Source organism: Pseudonaja textilis, chromosome 4 (genome assembly GCF_049901715.1).
Source record: "Pseudonaja textilis isolate UNSWEBS1 chromosome 4, rPseTex1.2, whole genome shotgun sequence".
Classification (NCBI taxonomy): Eukaryota; Metazoa; Chordata; class Lepidosauria; order Squamata; family Elapidae; genus Pseudonaja; species Pseudonaja textilis.
The window spans coordinates 47299296-47318835 of NC_141993.1; the positions used below are offsets into that span (position 1 = coordinate 47299296).

General features: G+C 42.4%; 1 protein-coding gene across 9 annotated transcripts in view; it reads left to right on the forward strand.

Annotated features, from left to right (window-relative positions):
- Positions 1-368: 368 nt before the first annotated feature.
- NT5C2 (5'-nucleotidase, cytosolic II) overlaps positions 369-19540 on the forward strand; it is a 67823-nt gene continuing 48651 nt past the window's right edge. For all 9 annotated transcript variants that reach the window (XM_087932807.1, XM_087932805.1, XM_026704700.2 and 6 more), the window contains exons 1-2: positions 369-409; positions 12204-12342. In XM_087932807.1, the coding sequence (XP_087788933.1) occupies positions 12242-12342 (101 nt within the window). In that variant the 5' untranslated portion in view covers positions 369-409; positions 12204-12241. The remainder of the gene's footprint in view (positions 410-12203; positions 12343-19540) is intronic.

Sequence of the window (19540 nt, forward strand, 5' to 3'; positions counted from 1 at the left end):
CCAAAAAATGCGCTTCGTTTGCTAACGTTATCTTGACCTCCAGCAAAAAGCAGCGGCATTTCTTCATAAAGTCGTCGGCTTGATTGATTCTGTGCCAGCGAGGCCTTTTCCATTCCTAGCGGCTACATCGCTAAGATTTTATCCCCCGCCCCATGATGCACGCGCTGATCTTAGCCCCGCTGGCTAAGCCCGGAGCCTTCACCGGCTTTGCGGCTCTGCAGTAGCATTGCACCTTGTCTCCAGTCCCTTAATCGAGGGGCCGGCGGTGGGGAGGGGGAGGGGGGAAGAGGAATAAAGCGATGGAGGGAAGGGCTATTCTCGCGCATGCGCGGCTTGCGAGGTCCGGCGCTACAGCAGTCCTGCGGTTTCTTTTGGGCGAGGGCGAGAGGCGACGGGCGACCGCGGAGAGGTGAGCGGGGCAGCGGGGCCGAAGAGCCTCCGGCGACTCTCGCGCGCCCTGGCGGGGAACGGGAAAGGGGAAGGAGAGCGGTGCCCGTCTTGCCAGGCAAGACGCAGGAAGTCAGGTGCCCCCCCCCCCCGACTCCTGTCTCAGGCGTGGGGGGGGAGGAAAAGAGAGGGAGAAGCGCCGTCCGGCTTCTTTTCCTCTCCCGGAGGGGGGACGGGGCTACCCTTCCCTTTCCCCGGCGGCAGCAGGAGGATCCTCCGGCTGCGCGCGCTCCTCGCCCCATCTACGCACTTAAACGCAGCGCGGGAGAATTGGTGGTAGAAATGCCGTCCGAGCTGAAGGGGAGAATCGCCCCACCAGGTGGAGAAAGGAGGCAGGCAGGCTGCCCCAATCTCGCAGGGTGAACCCCAGCACGGTTATAACATTCTCTCGTTCACTCTCCCTCTCGCCCCCAAACATAAGAATAAACATGGGGGGGGGGGGTACATATACTAAAGTGTCGGCTGAAAAGTGAGCGGTTTTATCTTCTTGAAGCTTGACCTCCTCCTCTTCGGGAATGAAAAGTCTGAAGAAACCGCCCAAACTTCCTTTGCAATCCGCTCACTTTGCGCCTGACATTTGGAATCTCACTCCGCGTTTTGTTCAGTGCTGCATGCATGTCCTTCTGTCACCCGATGTGTTGTTAACCTGGGATCCTTTCAGCGCTCTTTAATTTTTTAACCACTTCTCCTCTCAAATGTGGATCAAAATAACCTTCAAGATTAGAAAAACAAAGATGGATCTGAAGGATTGATAGAAGAAACTGCGTTCTTTAGAGATATTGGATGGAATAATCATTTTGGGTGTAAGGAATTGACAGGTGCAATCTGTTTTTAGGCCCTCAAAAGGCTCTGATTAGCACAGGAACATTCTTTGGCCAATATAAAGTGCCAGTCAATTTGATGCATGTACTGCCCGAGTTGCAATCTCTACCTGCCTAGGGCCAGGACTTGTTTTAAAACTATACTTTTTAGATGTCAGGTCTTTCTTCTGTTCCTACTTACCTCAATTATAACTTGACTCCAAATTTGCAGTCTCCCCAGCCCCCTATTTCTTTACTGCAGCTATGTACCATTTGGAATCATATCTCAATTTTTCATAGACACTAAAGTTACTTTATTTTCAAGATTTATTGTAGTGGGAGCCCTTGTTTAATTGGGAAAAGGGTTATATTTTAAACAGTAATGATGGGTGATTTGATTGCCAGAACTTTGCAAAACATTGGGGTAAAATGTGTGTTTAAATCAGCTAATTGTGAAATAAAGTGTAGGTTAGAAGAATTCCGGTAATACAGTCAGTTTATTTCAGACTCAAGCATCATTAGCACAATTGAATTTTGTATTAGATATGTCCTGTTAAAATTTTAAGTATTTTTTGGCCTTGTAGTTGAGATTGAGCAGTAGTTTGGAAAGACAACTGACATTTTGTTCTTCATATAATTTCATTGTGCAACCACAAAAATATGCTGAAAGAGAGGGACAAAGGTTGTATGTAGAGTAAACTAGTTGGCCTAGCAATTGTTGGAAGTTTCAGAGAAACATTTTGCAGGAACTGAGTTGACGTTCTTTATTTAAAAGTTGGTAGCCTTGGGGAAAGTTTTTGCAATAGGCCATGGTTGATAAATTACATCAGAGAGATAACTCAAGTTGAGTAATAGGCATCTGAACATGTGTTTTATTTTCCTTTAGGCTTTTAAGAACATCTGTCATTGATGTTCTGTTGCAACATGAAGCAACTTGCAGTAATCATACATTACCTAAATTGTTTAGTATAAATCATCTGTATTTTGTGGTATTAATTAACTGCAGTCCTTGATACCTAAATTGTTCAGTGTAAATCATCTTATTTTGTGGTATTAATTAACTGCAGTCCTTGAAACTGTAAATAATTAAACTCCTTAATGTTCAAGTGTTTGAACTTTGTTCTTCTAATAAGGACATCTGACCTGCTGGTCTTTGTTTATATGTATAGATATAAGAATTTCTAATTGTTATGTATAATGCTAAATATTCTTCAAAAACATTTGACATTGCTATACTTTATTTATTAAAGGATGATAGGGTCATAAAAAGGGAGTCACTGTATTTACTTGAAGATAATTTTTGCTTACTAGAATTGTCTTCTGTTTATCAAAAATGTGATGTAGAAGATTATAGAATGTAGAAGATTTAGTTGAAAGTAAACAAATAGATTACAGGTACACTGGCTGATAATAGGACAAAAGTACAGAAGCTTCAGGAGGAATAATATTGAACATATTATCTCAATCTTCATTTGTCACCCTCATTTATAGAAGGTGAGTGTCTTCTTTCGAGAGCCTCCTCAATCCACATGGATTAAAACTCTTGGAAATTGCGATCCTTAGCTGATGAACCTGTCCATTTCAGAGACACTTTTAATTTTCACCACTTTCCCCCCAACTTGTATGGAGTAAGATGAGCTGAATAGATTGATCCTTAATATAGCACAAGACTTTTGAAAGAGGAGCTTCACACTGTGTATAAATATGAACCAGCTCTTTTTGAATCATTAAAGGGGGCACATTGTTTACAAAAATGGCTTTGGAAGCTGCTCCTGGTTGTCTCTCATGTGCAAAATGCACACATGGATGTAAAGGCAGCAAAAGCTGCTTCCAGAGTTAAAACAACTGCTTTAATATTTTCAAAAGAGCTGTTTCATGTACACTTCCATTTGTGGGAAGCATCTCTTTAAAACATGTTGCAGAGCCATAATGCATGCATGCATGCATGCATACAGAGACCCAGACATGGTTTCAGGAGGAAGATTTCATCAGTTTAGTTCAGGGATTCCCAACCTCTGGGTCACGGCCCACTAGTAAGCTGTCAGGTGTTTGCAAGTGGGCCGCGGAAATGGGAGAGCGGGCACACCTACACACATCGCCATTTATACAAGCAGTGGGTGAGCGTGTACACATGTTTCATTTGTGTGAGCGGTGGCTGCACATGTGGGCTTGCCGCCACACAGAATTATCCCCCCTCCCCTTTGCCAGTCTGCAAAGCTGGAAAGGTTTAATTGACAAGTTGAGGAAACCAAGCAGTATCCTTATATCTTTTTATTTATCTAATTAGTTTCCTTTATTGTCCTTGCACCTTGTACAATGAAATCAAACACCATCTTCAGTGCACATCATGAACATGACCATGAAAATAAACACAAACACACATCCTTCATTCACACATTGAACCGGAAACCCCCGACACTACACCAACACTGCACTATACAGCAGAATTCAAAAGAGCTACTACCCTGGAATAGAAGCTGTTTTTCAGCCTATTTGTCCTTGTTTTTATTCTGTACCATCTGCCAGATGGTAATAGTTCAAAAAAAAGGGTTCCCAGGATGAGATGGATCTTTGAGAATGTCTTGAACTTTCTTAAGGCAGTGGGAGCTATAAAGCTCTTCCAAATAGGGGAGGGGGCAACCAATGATCTTCTGGGCAATGACATTAACCCTCTGGAGTGCTGTCCTATCTGCCCCTGTGCAATTGGCAAACCATACAGAGGTGCAGTATGTTAAAATACTCTCTATGGTGCAGCGGTAGAAGGCCACTTGCAGTTTTTCATTCAGTTGTCATTAATTTTCCTTTATAAAGGAAATGGGTGGTTTTCTTTGAGAGGATCTAGTACCATTGTAACATTCTTGTACTTATATAAATTTATGGTCTATTTATATTTTGGGACAATGCCTGCATGTTGCATATAGAATACAAAGCTTTATTTTTCAGATTTCTTTTGGTTTTCTGTGAAACTAGGCAAGAAATCAATCTAGGAATTTTTTTCCTCATTTTTCCATCTGTCCAGTGTTGACAGCTTAAACACAATACACTTTAATTTGTAAAATTGCAAGAATTATATTGGATTCTGTGTCCAATCATTGCTGAAGAACTAGGATTTTTTGAGATTAGTAGCAGCAGTTCAAAGTTCTGTTGTTCTTTGAGTATCTGTGTTGGGCAACAAAATGTGCTGGTAGGACAGGAGAGAAGGAGAGTTGCTGTTTTGCTGCTACTAAATCCTATCCTCCCTGTCAAATATATTTGTGTAGCTATTGTGAGCAGAATATATAAATTATAACATGCCATTATAAATTATAATATCATTTATGCTATAGCATTACTTACTATGCCTTATTATTCTGAACACTGAGCAAATGGAACTTGGCTAGATTAATCTTCATTATATGAAGAAAATTGCAATTGTTATCCTTTCCACTAAGTTCTTGAACAATAATAAATTCTTGAGTAATATTCTTCATTTTCTTTTTTTTAGATTGATTGCAACGCTGTTCCTTTTTTTGTTTTTCTGATTGCCTTTCTATTTAAACTTTTTTCCTGCAGACTGCACAACCTTTACAAATAATTGCAAAGCATTAATTGATATTATATATTTCATATTGGTGAGATTACCAATTCAATTGAATTTCATTGTACCACCTGCTTTTTCTAGAGCTTTTCTTCCAACCTTTTTAGAATTATTTCCATTTTTTTCAGTGTCTTTCATAGAACAATAAGGGAACAATTTAATTTGAGCCTCCTTTTTGGTGCTGGTAATCATCAGTCAACTTGCGATCTTCTACCTTTGCAGAGTTACGACAAAGATGATATCAAGCATGAGACATGCTAAATGATATATTTTGGCTATCTTGTCATTCTGAGATGTGGATCTGTGCTTTTCATTGGTTCTTTTTCAGAATTTAACTTCAATTCTTCCATGGTTTCGTAGTCTCAGGGGTTCCATACCTACTTTACTTATCCAATTGTATTGATTCTCCCACATAGTTTGCTCTGTTCTGCCACTACCACCATTGAACATTTAAGTATATTTTTTTTTCAAAAAATATATAATCAAAGAAGTTCTGATCTTGTCAGATAACTTACTTTAACAAGATACATTTTGCTATCCCAAGAAGATTATTAGCAGGATTTCTATTTTCGTTAGAAGACAGTTCCTTCAATTCTGTGTCCTGGCTCGGCTCCTGACCATCCAAGTCTATAGATAAATATTGGAACTCTGGTTTATCTCTGATAAACCCTTTCATTTGTTAAAAAAATGCATCTAAACTTGTATTAGGCTCATCTTACATAATTTCTGACAGGCAATAAATGCTGAGCCAGCTAACATATAGTGATCACTTGACTAAGAAAAAATCTGCAGCAAAATTTGGGTCTTATGTCAGCTATTTTAGCTACAGCATTGACTATCAGATTACAAGTAGAGATATTCCAATGTCATGACCCTATTTTCTTACCTTGTTTGCATCTTTATTTGACAACACGACTGAAATGCAGATAGTTTATTAAATTGTTTCACTTCAGCAGCTGATACTGTTTTGCTTGTGCAGACATTTCACTTTTAGACTGCAGGGCAAATTTGTGTAATTTGGTCTTGGATGGAGAAAATGAGTAAGGCCTCAATCAATCCTTTGTCCATCCTGCACTATAAAATGCAGCCATGCATTGTCATTAGCTATATTGCAGCTTGTTGAGAATCATAGCAGCTTATTGGTCATAATTTTACAAAGCGGGTTTACTTCAATCATTTGATGTTCTGTTCCTTCTGTATTTTAACATATATTCAAGTTTCATCTGATTTAACAATTTGAGGGTATTTCATTGAAGAATATTCCATGTGAGCAGTTAGTTTGTTTACTGCATATATTTATTTATTTTTATTTATTTATTTGATTTGTCAATTGGTTACAAGATAATAGGTATAAGTATATACATAGTTATGAATACATGAAATGGGTACATATAAGAAAAATAAAAGAAACAATAGGACAGGGACAGTAGGCACGTTGGTGCGCTTATGCTTACGCCCCCTACAGACCTCTTAGGAAAGGGGTGAGGTCAATAGTAGACAGTCTAAGGTTAAAGTTTTTGGGGTTTGGGGAAGAAACTACAGAGTCAGGTAGAGTATTCCAGACATTGACCACTCTGTTGCTGAAGTCATATTTCCTGCAATCAAGTTTGGTGCGATTAACCTTGAGTTTGTATCTATTGTGTGCTCTTGTGTTGTTATGGTTGAAGCTGAAGTATTCATTGACAGGTAGGACATTGCAATGTATGATTTTATATACCATACTTAGATCAGACCGAAGACAGCGTAATTCAAGGTTTGTTAGGTCTAGAATTTCAAGTCTGGTGGCATAAGGTGTTCTACAACCAGTAGAGGAGTGGAGAACTCTTCTTGTGAAATATTTCTGGACTTTCTCAACTGTGCTAATATCAGATACGTAATGTGGGTTGCAGACTGATGAACTGTATTCGAGTATTGGTCTAGCAAATGTTTTGTATGCTCTAGTTAGACGTGTGATATTACCAGAGAAAAAGCTACGTAGGATTAGATTAACAACTCTTAATGCCTTTTTGGCTATGTAGTTACAGTGGGCTCTAGCACTTAGATCATTAGAGATGAGTACTCCAAGATCCTTGACAGAGCTTGGATCATCAACAAGATCTTGACTATTCAGCTTGTATTTTATTTTCTGATTTTTTTTGCCAATATGTAAGACAGAGCATTTATTTGTTGAGATTTGAAGTTGCCATTTGTTTGACCATTCTGATACATAGTCAAGATCTTTTTGAAGGGTAGCAGTATTGTCGGTGGTGTTGAATAGCTTTACATCATCAGCGAAGAGAACGCAGTTTCTCTTAATATGAGCACAGAGGTCATTTATGTAGAGTATGAAGAGAGTTGGTCCTAGAACACTGCCTTGGGGGACACCACTATTGACAGGTTCAGAATTTGATAGGACACTCCCAAATTTGACCATTTGTTGTCTGCTTGACAGGAATATTTCTATACAGTTATGCAGTTATCCAGAGATACCATAAGATTTTAGTTTTCGGAGTAGTTTGTCGTGTACCACTGAATCAAAGGCTTTACAGAAGTCTATGTAGATTGCATCTATTGCTTTGCCCTGATCGAGTTGTGTAGTCCATATGTTTTTGCAGTGTAAGAGTTGCAGTTTACAGGATAGTTTTTTCCTGAAACCAAATTGTTTATTAGAGAGTAGGTTGTTTGTCTCTAGGTGGAGGATAATGGATTGGTTAATAATTGATTCCATGACTTTACAGGTGACGCAGCATAAAGAGATTGGTCTGTAATTTTCAACTAGGCTGGGGTCTCCCTTTTTGAAGATGGGGATGACTGTGGCTTGTGACCATAGGTTAGGCAAGGAGCTGGTCCTGAAAGATTTTTCAAAGATTATGCTTAGATATTCAGCTATGGCAGTGGATAGCTTTTTTAAGAAGTAGGCACATATTCCATCCGGTCCAAAAGATAGAGATGGGTTTAGATTGCGTAGTGCTTTTTCAACATTGTCTTCTGTAAAATCAATATGTATTAGATCATTGTAGTTGTCTGTGGTTCAGCTAGGAAATACTGGGCATGATCCATTGCTGTTTACAAATACTGAGCTGAAGGATGTGTTAAAGATGTTGGCTTTAATGGTGTCGTCGTTGCAGTCTTTACCATTAGGTCCTATCGGGTGGGATGGACCTTGCGTCTTTTAGTTTGTTGTTTACAAAATTGTAAAAAGCGCGGGTGGAATTGGTGCATAGAAGGTTTTCCTCTTGTTTAATGTGATAATTGGTGCATTCAGTCTTTATCTGGTGGCATAAATTTTTGTATCGGCTTTTGAAATTGGCAACATGACCAGATTTGTTTTTCCACCAGAGTGATCTCTTTTTGGATTGAAGTTTCCTTATTGTTATGGGTAATCTGTTTTTTTTTGTTTTGTTTTGGGAGTTGTTGTTGGTACATATAGTTTGATGACTCTTTTGACTTCAAGTAAAAATATGTTGTAATAGTCTTCAACAGCATTGCATCCAGTGAATAGAGATTGCTAATCAAGGGATGAGAGATTGTTGTCTATAAGATCATAGTTGCCTTTTTTGAAGTTATAATTGGGGATTACATCATTGTGATGATTTTTGTTTGGGCGTATGTTGAGACAAAAGTCAATCATATTGTGGTCACTGCTGGAACAGGGTTCTTTAGTTTGTATTCTGTAAATTTAATTCAAACTATTGCAGAAGATGAGATCGAGGCAATTGTTTAGTCTATTGTTGTTGGTTACTAGTTGTTCCAGTCCCAGATTTGTAACAGCATTGTAGAAGGTTGCGTGTATGGGTTCAGTTGTACATTCATTTAGGGCCCAGTCAATATGAGGTAGATTGAAGTCACCAGGAAAGATAAAAGCATGTGGGCAGGATGCTGCCCATGTTAGTAGTGTATTTAGCTTGTTTACATGTTCGATGTCATAATCAGGTGCTATGCATGTACATGATTAATTTGAAAATATGCTAATTAGTAATCTGGTCTAGTGTTTCAATATTTGTTCATAATTACAGATTGGACATGTGTAAAAATGTCCTTTTGGGGGAAGTTATTACTTCTCTCCCTTTTGACATTCTCTGATAAATAAGCAGCGTTTAGACACCACAAAGGAAAGCAATTGGCTTATTTCTAACTGTGGTTCTTTATTAACAAATTCATTCCAAGTTTACATTGTCTATTATAAAGAACTGAAAATAGTCCACTTCTCTGAAGTTTGTTTCTGTGTAGCTTTTCTTGATCATTATAGCTTTCCATGGAAACTAATTGGGGAAGTATGGGAATTTCAATATTGGACATATGCAGGTAGAATAGAAGGAAAGGTCCCTATTAAATTCCTGCTTTTGGAATTTTCTTAATGAGACTTTAGCATAATAGCTATTCGTAAAACTTGTTTTTCTGGATCTTGTCCCCTATGGTAAAATAATCCCGGGAATCTTTCCCCCTCTTTTTGTTTTTTATTGCTAAAAAACACAAATATAGCATACCCTGTTAATCTGAAAGTTGAGATTGGTTACAGCAGTGGTCCCCAACCTTTTTTGTGCCACGGCCCGGTACCGGAATCACAAAATGATCTGTGGCCTGGTACCGGCATCAGCACGCATGACAAGGCAAGGCGAGCCGAGCGACTGGCCAGCCAGCCATCCCCCGCTTCTCCCCACCACCTTCAACTCCTCTTTTGTACCTTTTTTGTGCTTTCTTAATCTCCTCCGCCATCGGGACGGCTCTTCGTTCGAAGCCGCCCCCCCCTTGATGAAACTAAGGCGCAAGGATTCCTTCAGGACCCAAACGCCGCTTTCCAACCGGAAAAGTTCACCCGGAAGCACTTTCTCATCGAAACAAGATGGCAGTGCCGGTAGAATTTGATCCACGAACCGGTAGTTGGGGACCCCTGGGTTACAGTACTTCAAAAGTTAGTTTTTAACAGCAGCACTGAAAGGTTTTAGCACATAGGAAAGAAGTGTTCCATATGGAAGAACTTAGTAGTTTTTATAATAGTATTTTAGATCAGTATTGTGTTCCTTCTGGTTAACATCTTTTAATATATGTTAAATCCTATGTATATACTGTATTTTGATGTGTGCATATATGGAAAAGAGGGCAAGTTCCCAATGTGTTAAAATCTGCACCTAGCAATTTTTTATTAGAACATAGCACATTGGAACATATTTTTAATAATTGTTGTAGTGTGTTTGCATCTAGAGCTCCTTTGTTTTTTCATGATTCCCTGTAGTTTACTACCCTTTAGCCAAGTTAGGAGGCCTTCCTGATATTGCATCTGTTATGTGAGCTACAGTATTGTTGTTTCCGGAATTGGATTTTAAATTCAACAATTAGCAAACAACACTATTAGCCTCAGGTAAATTTCCAAATGTGGTTAAAAACCATTCTCTTCCCCTTACAACAGCTGGTGGTGCATCTAATCCCATTTCATCTTTTATAGGGGAGTAGCATGTCATGTGAACCAATCAGCTAATGTAGTTGATGCATAGCTCTGTCCTTTTTCTTTAACTAGTTTCTGTTATTGTATCTGTCTAACATAGTGACAGATAATATTTGTGATCTGGCCAGTAAAGTTTTAAGTGTTTGTCATATTATTCCTAACAGTAGTGTAAAGGTTACAAAACTTTATTAACTTAATAAGAATCCACTGCCATAATGTATATTGGCATATACATTAAATATATAAGTTATCAAATGGTAGACAGGTTAAATCTCTCACTTGGCTATTTCCCAGCTGTGTTATTCCTGAACTTCTGCTAGGGAAATTAGATCTAATTTTTTTTTGTTTCTTTCTCTTTCCCTTGCTTTTCATATTACCACCTGCTGTGATGAAGCAGGCTGGAGAATCTTAAAGCTTCTGGCATTTGAATTAATATTGAATTTTTTTTTTAAAAAAAGATAAAATATTTTTTTCTAACTTTGAGATTATTTGTGAAATAAGCAAAGCAATTTTCACTGCTCTGAAGGAGGTTTAATTTGTGTTTGGAAGAATGTGTGACTTGGATTTATTACAATATATAATATGTTTTTTTGTTCTGCAGACTCATCATAAAAGAACTAGAAAAAGTAAGATTTAGTAATGTTTTGTTATTGCCACTTTATTCCAATAATCGATGAGACCAAAATATTGTATTCATGCTTACTAAAAAGATCCAGTAAACAAAACCTTGTTTACTGGATCTCAGTATAATGGATTTTGCATGTAACACACCAGATTTCTATTGTGATTTGCCCCCTTTGTGCAATAACACAATTACACAAAATATGCAAACTGGCAAAAATAATGTAAATCCTTATAATGCTCTAATTCCAATTTCAGCAGACTTTTCTTGGTATTGCATAGGCTCTCGCCCCAATAAGTCTGTTAAAGTGAGGTTTCATTGCAAACATAAAACAGACATGCTCTCTGCATTTCTCCAGTGAGCTAAAAAAAATATTTGACATAGCTCAGTTAAGTTAAATGTAGGAGACAAAATCTGGAGCCATTTATGTCCAAAGTTTGACTCAGAGATCTGTACAGAATGCTATGCATATTGAACTGAATCTCACTTTGACAAAATAAGTCACAAAGTGAAAAGTTTTTAACAATATTATTCCATTTTTATAATCTGTATATGTGTTCCATATATACACAATGTCATATTCATTTTATTAACTTAGTAAAATGTTATATATTTAATCAGATAATGATAGAAAATCTCTGAAAATATTTTGCAAAAGGAATAATCAGTTATTTAATAGTGATAATGGCAGGACCAACGTAATAAAAATAAATTCCCAGTTACTTAGCATGTTTACACATTTCTGTATTTATCTGAAGCTCTTTACAGATGCATAAACTTTAAAATAGATTTTTGTAATTTAAGAAAGGTTCCATGGATTTCAGTAACTTATAATTAAGAATTTTAGCTGGCTGCCCGCCTATACTGTTATGTACTTATCCCACTGACTTATGAAAGTATGCCAGAGTTCAGACAACCTTATTTTTAGGTTGTATCATTGACATCATTTAAAAACAAGCAATCATATATTTAAAGTAAATAAAATTACAGAAGAAATAAGTTGATGATTGGTTTATGATTCATCATGAAATTAAGTAAGAGGATAAATGGGGACAATATAAATGGTTTTTATATATAGGTTTCCAGAAAAATATAATTTTTAGATACAGTGATTAGTTTAAAATCATAAAACTTACTCATTGAAGTATGAATTCCAAATTTTGCTGACATTTCTGAATTTTGTTATGTTTTACTCAACTAGCTAATTTAAATTGTTTGTATCAGGTGTTTGTGAACATTCCCAAATACTCTTGTCTTTAAAAAGAAAACATTAGACAACACTTTGGAAATGTGTATTTATGTTAAATAGATCTTTTATTTGTTTTTTCCCCATAGTTTATTAACTTTTAAAGAAAATCAATCAATCAGTAAAAATGACAACTTCATGGAGTGACCGGCTACAAAATGCAGCAGATCTTCCTGCAAACATGGATGGCCATGCTCTGAAAAAGTACCGTCGGGAAGCATATCACCGGTAAGCTATTTCTACAGTTAGAAGCATTTCTTTACTATACTGAAGAAAAACTAAAATCCTAAATACCACATACATACAGATCTATTCGTTCACATAGCCTATTTTTAAGAAAGCAATTAGCATCCTTGAATGTTGCTAAAACTTGATTATGGGTTGAATGAGAGAAAATAAATGAAATTGCATCCAGACAAGATGGAGGTGCTGAAAGTTAACGAGAATCTGGATTTATTTTTATGTGGTTGCATTTCCCCAAAAAGAGCAGATTGGAATTTGCGAGTACTTCATGGACTTGGTGATAGTTATCCATAATCCTGGTTAATTCTCCTTTGAGCTGCGAGGATCATCCAGAGAGTGGGAGGTGCTTCAGTCCGTGTTGATTGTAGGCTGAGCTTAATTACTGAGGAACGCCCCTCCCTCCATCACGTGGCTCCATCAAGGCATTCCCCAGTTTATGCTTCGTGAGAGTTAGGTTTGCTTTAATTTTGTTTTTTTCCTTAGCCTCTGTGCAATCTGGCTGTGTCTCTAGAGAAAGGGGAGCGCGTTCCTTGCCCCCCCAGGGGGGAGAAAAACGGGCGGTATTGAGCGCTCTCGCGCTAACCCCCCCAGCCTCGATCTCAATTCCTGCCGCTTCCAGCCGCTCTATGTTAGCGGCTCGAACTGCTTGCGTTTTAAAGCGGCGCTGGTTCTTCCCCCCACATGAACGCCACGCCACCCCTATCGGCCTCCTAGCCTTGCCGGAGGGGCTCAATTCCGCCCTGAGCAGCCCCGACGTTAGACTGGTAGGCGGCCGCCATTTTGGGCACCGCCTCGTGGTCGGGAGCTAATCAATTCTCCGATCTCCATTCTGACCGCTGCGAGTGCTTTAGCTCGCCAGACAGGCTTCCCCAGCTTGTTCAGAGCCTCTCTTTCTCTTTGGTATCGTTGGCTATTCCGCATCAGCGCTCAGGGCAAAGTATAGCAGCACCCCTGGTACTCCCAGTTGTCGTCTGGGAGCAAAGCTGCTGGAGGCCTCATCTCTCCAACCCAGTGCCATAAAGAGGCATCAGGTGTTCATTTAACCAATTGGATAAGTTTTGCCTGGGTTGCCACAGATTGAGATCAGAATTTATGTGACCAAAATAAAAAATAAAATAAAAATAAATTATTAAAAATAAATAATAATATATGAATATATACACTGTATATACATAGACGTATATTTTTATATAGATAAACAATGCTCAGAGCATTACTAATAGTACAATGGCAAATGACCCTGTACTTCTAACATGCTAAGCATGTGCAACAATGAAACAAAAATGGAATCTAAATACATGGGAAAACCCTGTAATAATCATAATAATAATATCACATATTATTTACATCAAATTCCAAAAGGGGGATGCGGACCAGCCAAAAGGACACCCGGCCTTTTGTCGTAGGCCGAACCCTAGGCGAGCCAACCACCTCTATTATCCTTCTGTATGATCTTTACCTCTTAAAATGGCAGATGACAACTAAGGCCCTCCTTGAAGGCCAATTATAAGTCTCACCTTTTGCGCAGCCAGGCTAAGGAAACTTCAAAGGCCTCTGAGGAGCCCCTGTGGCACAGTGATGACAGTGCAATACTGCAAAGCTGTTCTGCAGCCAGCTGCCTATAGCTTGGCAGCTCGGGGCCCACTGGGCTCAAGGCTGATCCATCCTCCCAAGATGGGTAGAGTGAGGACCCAGATTGTTGGGGGCAATATGCTGACTCTGTGGACTGCTTACAGAGAGCTCTAAAGCACTACAATGTGATACATAAGCACTATTGCTGTATGAGACGCCTTAAGGCATCATAAGCATTGGAGAAGGAATTCCTCAGGTGATCCAGGGGGTCTCTCTCAGTGCCTCCAGCCCCCCTCCTCTCCTTCCACCTCTACTCACCCCCCCCTTCTTTCCAGATTATTCTTCCCTCCTCAGGCGCAGCTCTCCCCAGGGGCAGGAGGCCCTGGACCACCGACCAGACGGGCACTCGAAGCTACTCTTACTTCTACGGCCGCTGGTCTGTGCCAAGAGGAGCCGGACATAATCGAGATTCAAGAACAAATGAGGTCATGGATGGAGCTGGCTATCCGCCAGGGGGTTGCGGAAGGTCTCCAACAGATTTCCAGACCCGGCTTCCTCCCGATGACTCCCGAACACGAGTCGCCATCGGTCAGGTCCCCGCTTGGATCGGATCCTACCACAGTCAGGTACCTTACAGAGGGACTGTCCTCTTCCAGAAAGAGAACAGGGGGACGAGGAAGGTAACTAGATCAATTCAGGGAGGAGGAAGAATTCGAATTGGATCCATCTCATTGCAGTGAACCCCTGTCGGAAACGTCTACGGAGGGGGAGATGTCCCAGGATGAGGGTCTTACCCCCGACCGTTCCTCCTCGGTGAGCTCTTTCAAGCCACTCCTGTTCAAATTGCTTATCCTTAAGGCCCCAAAATAGCATCTCTGGCCTGTACACACAGTCTCCCTCTGCCCTCCCTTCCTCGGAGGAGGGTTCAGAGGATTCCAATTTTCAAGCAGCCCGTTGTGGAAGCCAAAGTGATTCCGGCTATGCCCCTCTTCTCTGACTTGGTTTAAAACAGCTGACCTCCACCAGGGCCTCCCCTGCCCCATCCAGCCAGGACAAGGGGTTTTTTATCCCCAATCCAGACTCCTCCAGTCCACCTAATACCCTCGAGGGGGATGAGCCCATTGTCGGCTTAGCATCCTCCTCCTCCCCTGTGATCCTCTGGAGGTTCTGTCAACCGAGGACAAGAGGTCTGAACTAGCCTTACGATACCGGGCTCTCCAAGCCTATGCTTGGGCCATCAGATCAGCTCTGCCGCTTCCCCTTTCACCGGGTCCTCGACCCGATGGATGCGTCAACTATAACAGCATGTGCCCTCATCCCATCAAGGGCTCATCAGGACATCGCTAACCTTACGGCGTGGCAGAATCCTCGGCCGTCGCCACCTACCATTCAGTTAAGTTCTCCAGTAGTGCCCTAACCTCTCTTGTCACAGCCCCCCCGGCCTACCCTGGCTCAAACACTGACAGGCGAATGTCAAACTACGTCTTGACTACTGCTCCCATCAAGGGAGACAAATCACCGGCTCAGCTCCGGAACCCCCGCTAGTTGAGCCCCGAAGCAAAAAAATCCTTCCCTCTCTCGTGGAGGCCAGAGCCCAGAGCCCCCAGCCATGTTGGAGAGGGTCCCCCGACCCTTCTACCAGCCTCTCTCCCCTCCCAGGTACCGATCCCCCCCTCCTTTCAGCCATTCCAAAGGATCAAGCCGATTCGGGCGACAGGAACAGAAGGGGTGGCACCCATAAGAGACCCCTCAGGGGATCAAGCGGAAGCCTCTTCTTGACGCCTTGGCTCAGAAACACACACCCCATCATACAGGCTATCCAACCCGTCCCACCCTCTCAACGAGGACAGCGCCTTTTGCTCCCAACTCTTGGGGTCCCCACTCTCTCAGGTGGATGGAGAACAATCCTAGACCTAAAACGACTTAATCTTTCCTGCCTCCGCAGGTTTAAGATGTACACCTTGCAGTCCTTCCTATTGGGTACCAGGCAAGGGGACCGGCTCTCTTCTATTGTTCTTCCAGAAGCGTTTCTACCCATCCCCTTCCGGGCTCTCCCCTCCAAATTCCGCAGGTTCTATTTCAACCTTCACCACTCTCATTATGTGGACCTCCCTTTGAGTTGATATCGGTCCCCTGAACCTTCTAAGGTGCTCGCGGCTCTAGTGGCTCCCCTCAGGAACCTCTCCGTTCGTCTCCACCTTTACCTCGGGGACTCCTCATCCTGCCCCACCTCAGACGTCCAGCAGAGAGGGACCCCAGAGCTCTCTCTCTTTCCCCCAAGACCATGGGCTCCTCGTAATCTGGCGAGCGCCAGCTGTCGCCATCTAACCGGATGAACCACCTCGAGCCCGTAATTCATTTGGTTAAAAGGAAAAAAAAAAAAAAGTTCTCTCCTCGGAGAGATTCCTTAGCATACAGGGATCCGTCAAACATATCCGGCGATCAAAAGGCAACACTATTAGAATTGTCTAAATTATTGGGTAGGCTGGTCTCAAGCATTTCTATTGTTCCCTGGGCCCGTTTTCTCATCAGAACCCCTCAGTGGTTCCTGCTCTCTTTCAAACGTCTGGTAGAAGTAATCCAAAAATCCACGCTCAGGGTCCCTCCCTCCAAGGGGCCTTACCCCTCTCCTCCAGCGGTCCATCCCCACCATCAACAAGGGCCACTACTTCAGGGAGCCCCAACAGTCCTCCCTCGCCACAGACGCCTGCCTGTCCGAATGGGGCACTCTATCCACTCGTTCGAAGGGCGCCGCTGGTGTAGTGGTATCATGCAAGATCCCCTCTCTCGGCACAAGGCAGATAGTCGGAGACAGAACGGGTATGCAATATAAATTGGGTGGAACTCCACGCCATACTCCTGGCCCTGCGCAGCTTCCTCCCTCAGGTACGCGGGCGTCATGTCCTCCTCACCGTCAGCGTCACCGCCAAAGCTCACGTCTACAGACAAGGGGGCACCCAGACCACTCGTTTAATGAGAGAAGCCAAGCGCCTCTGCCACGGGGCGGAGCGCAATCTCCTCCCCCTTAAAGCAGAGCCATCTCAGGGGTGTTAATCACCAAAGCGGATTGGTTGAGCAGGGCCATGGTGGACCAATCCGAACGGCGCCTCCTCCCGTCTCTGTTCAAGGGGCGACCACAATCTTCGGCCTACCAATCGAGGATCTCTTCACATCCCCTTCAACACACCCCCCTGATTTTCCTCGAGGTTCCCCTCCCATGGGGCCTAGAATCATGACGCCCTACGTTGCCCCCGGCTCCCAGGGCCCCCAGGCACATCCCCACTAGCACTAGTTTCCCAGAGTCATACAGAAGCTGATCCCGAGAACGCAGAACTGTCTCCGGTGGCTCTCTCTTGGCCCAGGCGCCCTTGGTTGGCGGCCCTCCACAACCTATCAGTAGCTCCTCTCTGGAAAATCCCCCTGTGGGGGGATCTCCCTTTTTCAGGGGCCCCTCTGCATCCGGATCCCACTGGCTCTAGCTAGCCGTCTAGAGATTGAGCAGAACCGTTTCTTTTAAAAAAAAAACTGAGAAGTTCCCTGATCAGGTTATTGATCCCATCTTAGTTTCCAGGCGGCCCTCAACTAACTGAACCCATGATGTCGCCCGAAATAACTCGGCAAGCGGTGTCACCTATCCCAGGTCAGCCCTTGTATTAAGGCATCCCTCAGACAACCCACTAACTTGTGTCCTCCAACCTTTCACTGATACCCTGCCTGGGAGCTTAATAGGGTCCTTGTGTCCCTCACTGAGCACCTCTTGAGCCTCTCAGGGAATCCTCCCTCCAGCTCTTAACATTCAGGGTTCTGTTTCTGGTGGCCATTGCATCGGCTTGTCGAATATCGGAGATTGCAACATCGTCGGTAAGAAAGGACCTCTGCATCTTCCTCGCCGTCCGGGTGGTTCTCCGGCCCGACTCTGCCTTATTGCCCAAGGTCAACCCAGCCTTTCACAAGGCAGGGGAGCTCATTCTCCCAAACCTCTGCCCAAACCCTCGCGCGAGAGGGAGATGCCTTTAACGTGCCCTTCACATCTACTTTATGCGCACCCAGCTCTTCATGAGGTCTGAATCCCTATTCCTTTCCTTTCAACCCAAGGCATTGGGCCACAAAGTGTCCCCTCCAACCATCGGCCCCTGGATCAGAGCTACTATCTCCAGATCTCGCTTGTCACAGGCTTGCCAGTTCTAGTGAAATTACAGCGCATCCCACCAGAGATACGGATACACCGGTAACTTGGGTCACTCAGGCCCCAATCACTGATAATTGCCGGGCTTCCACCCAGACTCCTCCGTCTCCCTTCATTAGGCATTCCAAGATCAACATATTTGCCTCAGCTAAGGCCTCGTTTGGCAGATGTGTCCTACAGCGGGTCCTCAAGGACCCAGAGAGGCTCCCGAGCCAGACGGGGTCCCTCCCGTAGGACAGCCAAGCTTTGGTATGTCCCACTCTCTGGATGATCCGAGCAGCTCAAAGGAGAATGGGCGTTGGTTCTTACCTGACACGCCATTTCTCTTCGAGCTGCGAGGATCATCCAGCCCCACCCTTATCCTTCCCGTCTGGTGGGGTCTTGTTTCGGCCAATGAATCCTTAAGTCTAGTAAGATGAGAGTACGGATTTCTCTTCCCTCTCGACTTCGCATAAACTGGGGAATGCCTTGATGGAGCCACGTGATGGAGGAGGGGCGTTCCTCAGTAATTAAGCTCAGCCTACAATCAACACGGACTGAAGCACCTCCCACTCTCTGGATGATCCTCGCAGCTCGAAGAGAAATGGCGTGTCAGGTAAGAACCAACGCACATTCTCATCTTGACTACTGCAACATACAAGATGCTGAGACTCTAGAAAAAGTACAGAGAAGAGCAACTAGGATGATTAGGGGACTGGAGACTAAAACATGTGAAGAGACTAAAACACTTTATACAAGACTGTCCCTGAAAGTTGCAGTAACTAGATTACTGACAGGTGCAAGGTACAGAGAGAGATGATGCCTGTACTAAAATATCTCACTGATTGCCAGTTGCCTACTGTCAGAGCTTAAGGCGATGATGTTAACACTTAAAGTCTTAAGCATCCTAAGGGGGCCTATCTGGGGGAACACAGTCCTATTACAAATCTCTTGATTACTTAGATGAGCAGAATCTCCTATTCTCAGGTTCTGCTTTTTTTCTGGATTGCTTCCCACTGTGGATTGCTTCTCACTGTGCAGCAGTTTTGATCAAGCAAAGCTTTATTATAGCAACTGCTGCTGTGACTTTTGCAGATCTATTGGTAGAAGTTTGAAGAAAGGCAGATAGAATCCTAGGTGACAGTTTTCATAAATTTCCCTTTAGTTTTTTTTTTTAACAAGGGAGGATAGATGCTATTGATTTATTCTCTCCCCAAATGATAGATAACTGAATTATGAAAAGCTTAAGATAAATTGAGACTGTAATGTATGGTTCTGAAACATTATTAACAAACAGGGAGAAGATATAAGAAGTAAGACAAAGTTATGGTATATCATAAATATACTTTGTTAGAATAGAAGAAAAACAACCAGATTGAAACTACAAGTGATAACGAAGAAACAGTTCAATTTGTTTGTCATTCCTATCCTATTTTAGCCTGTTCT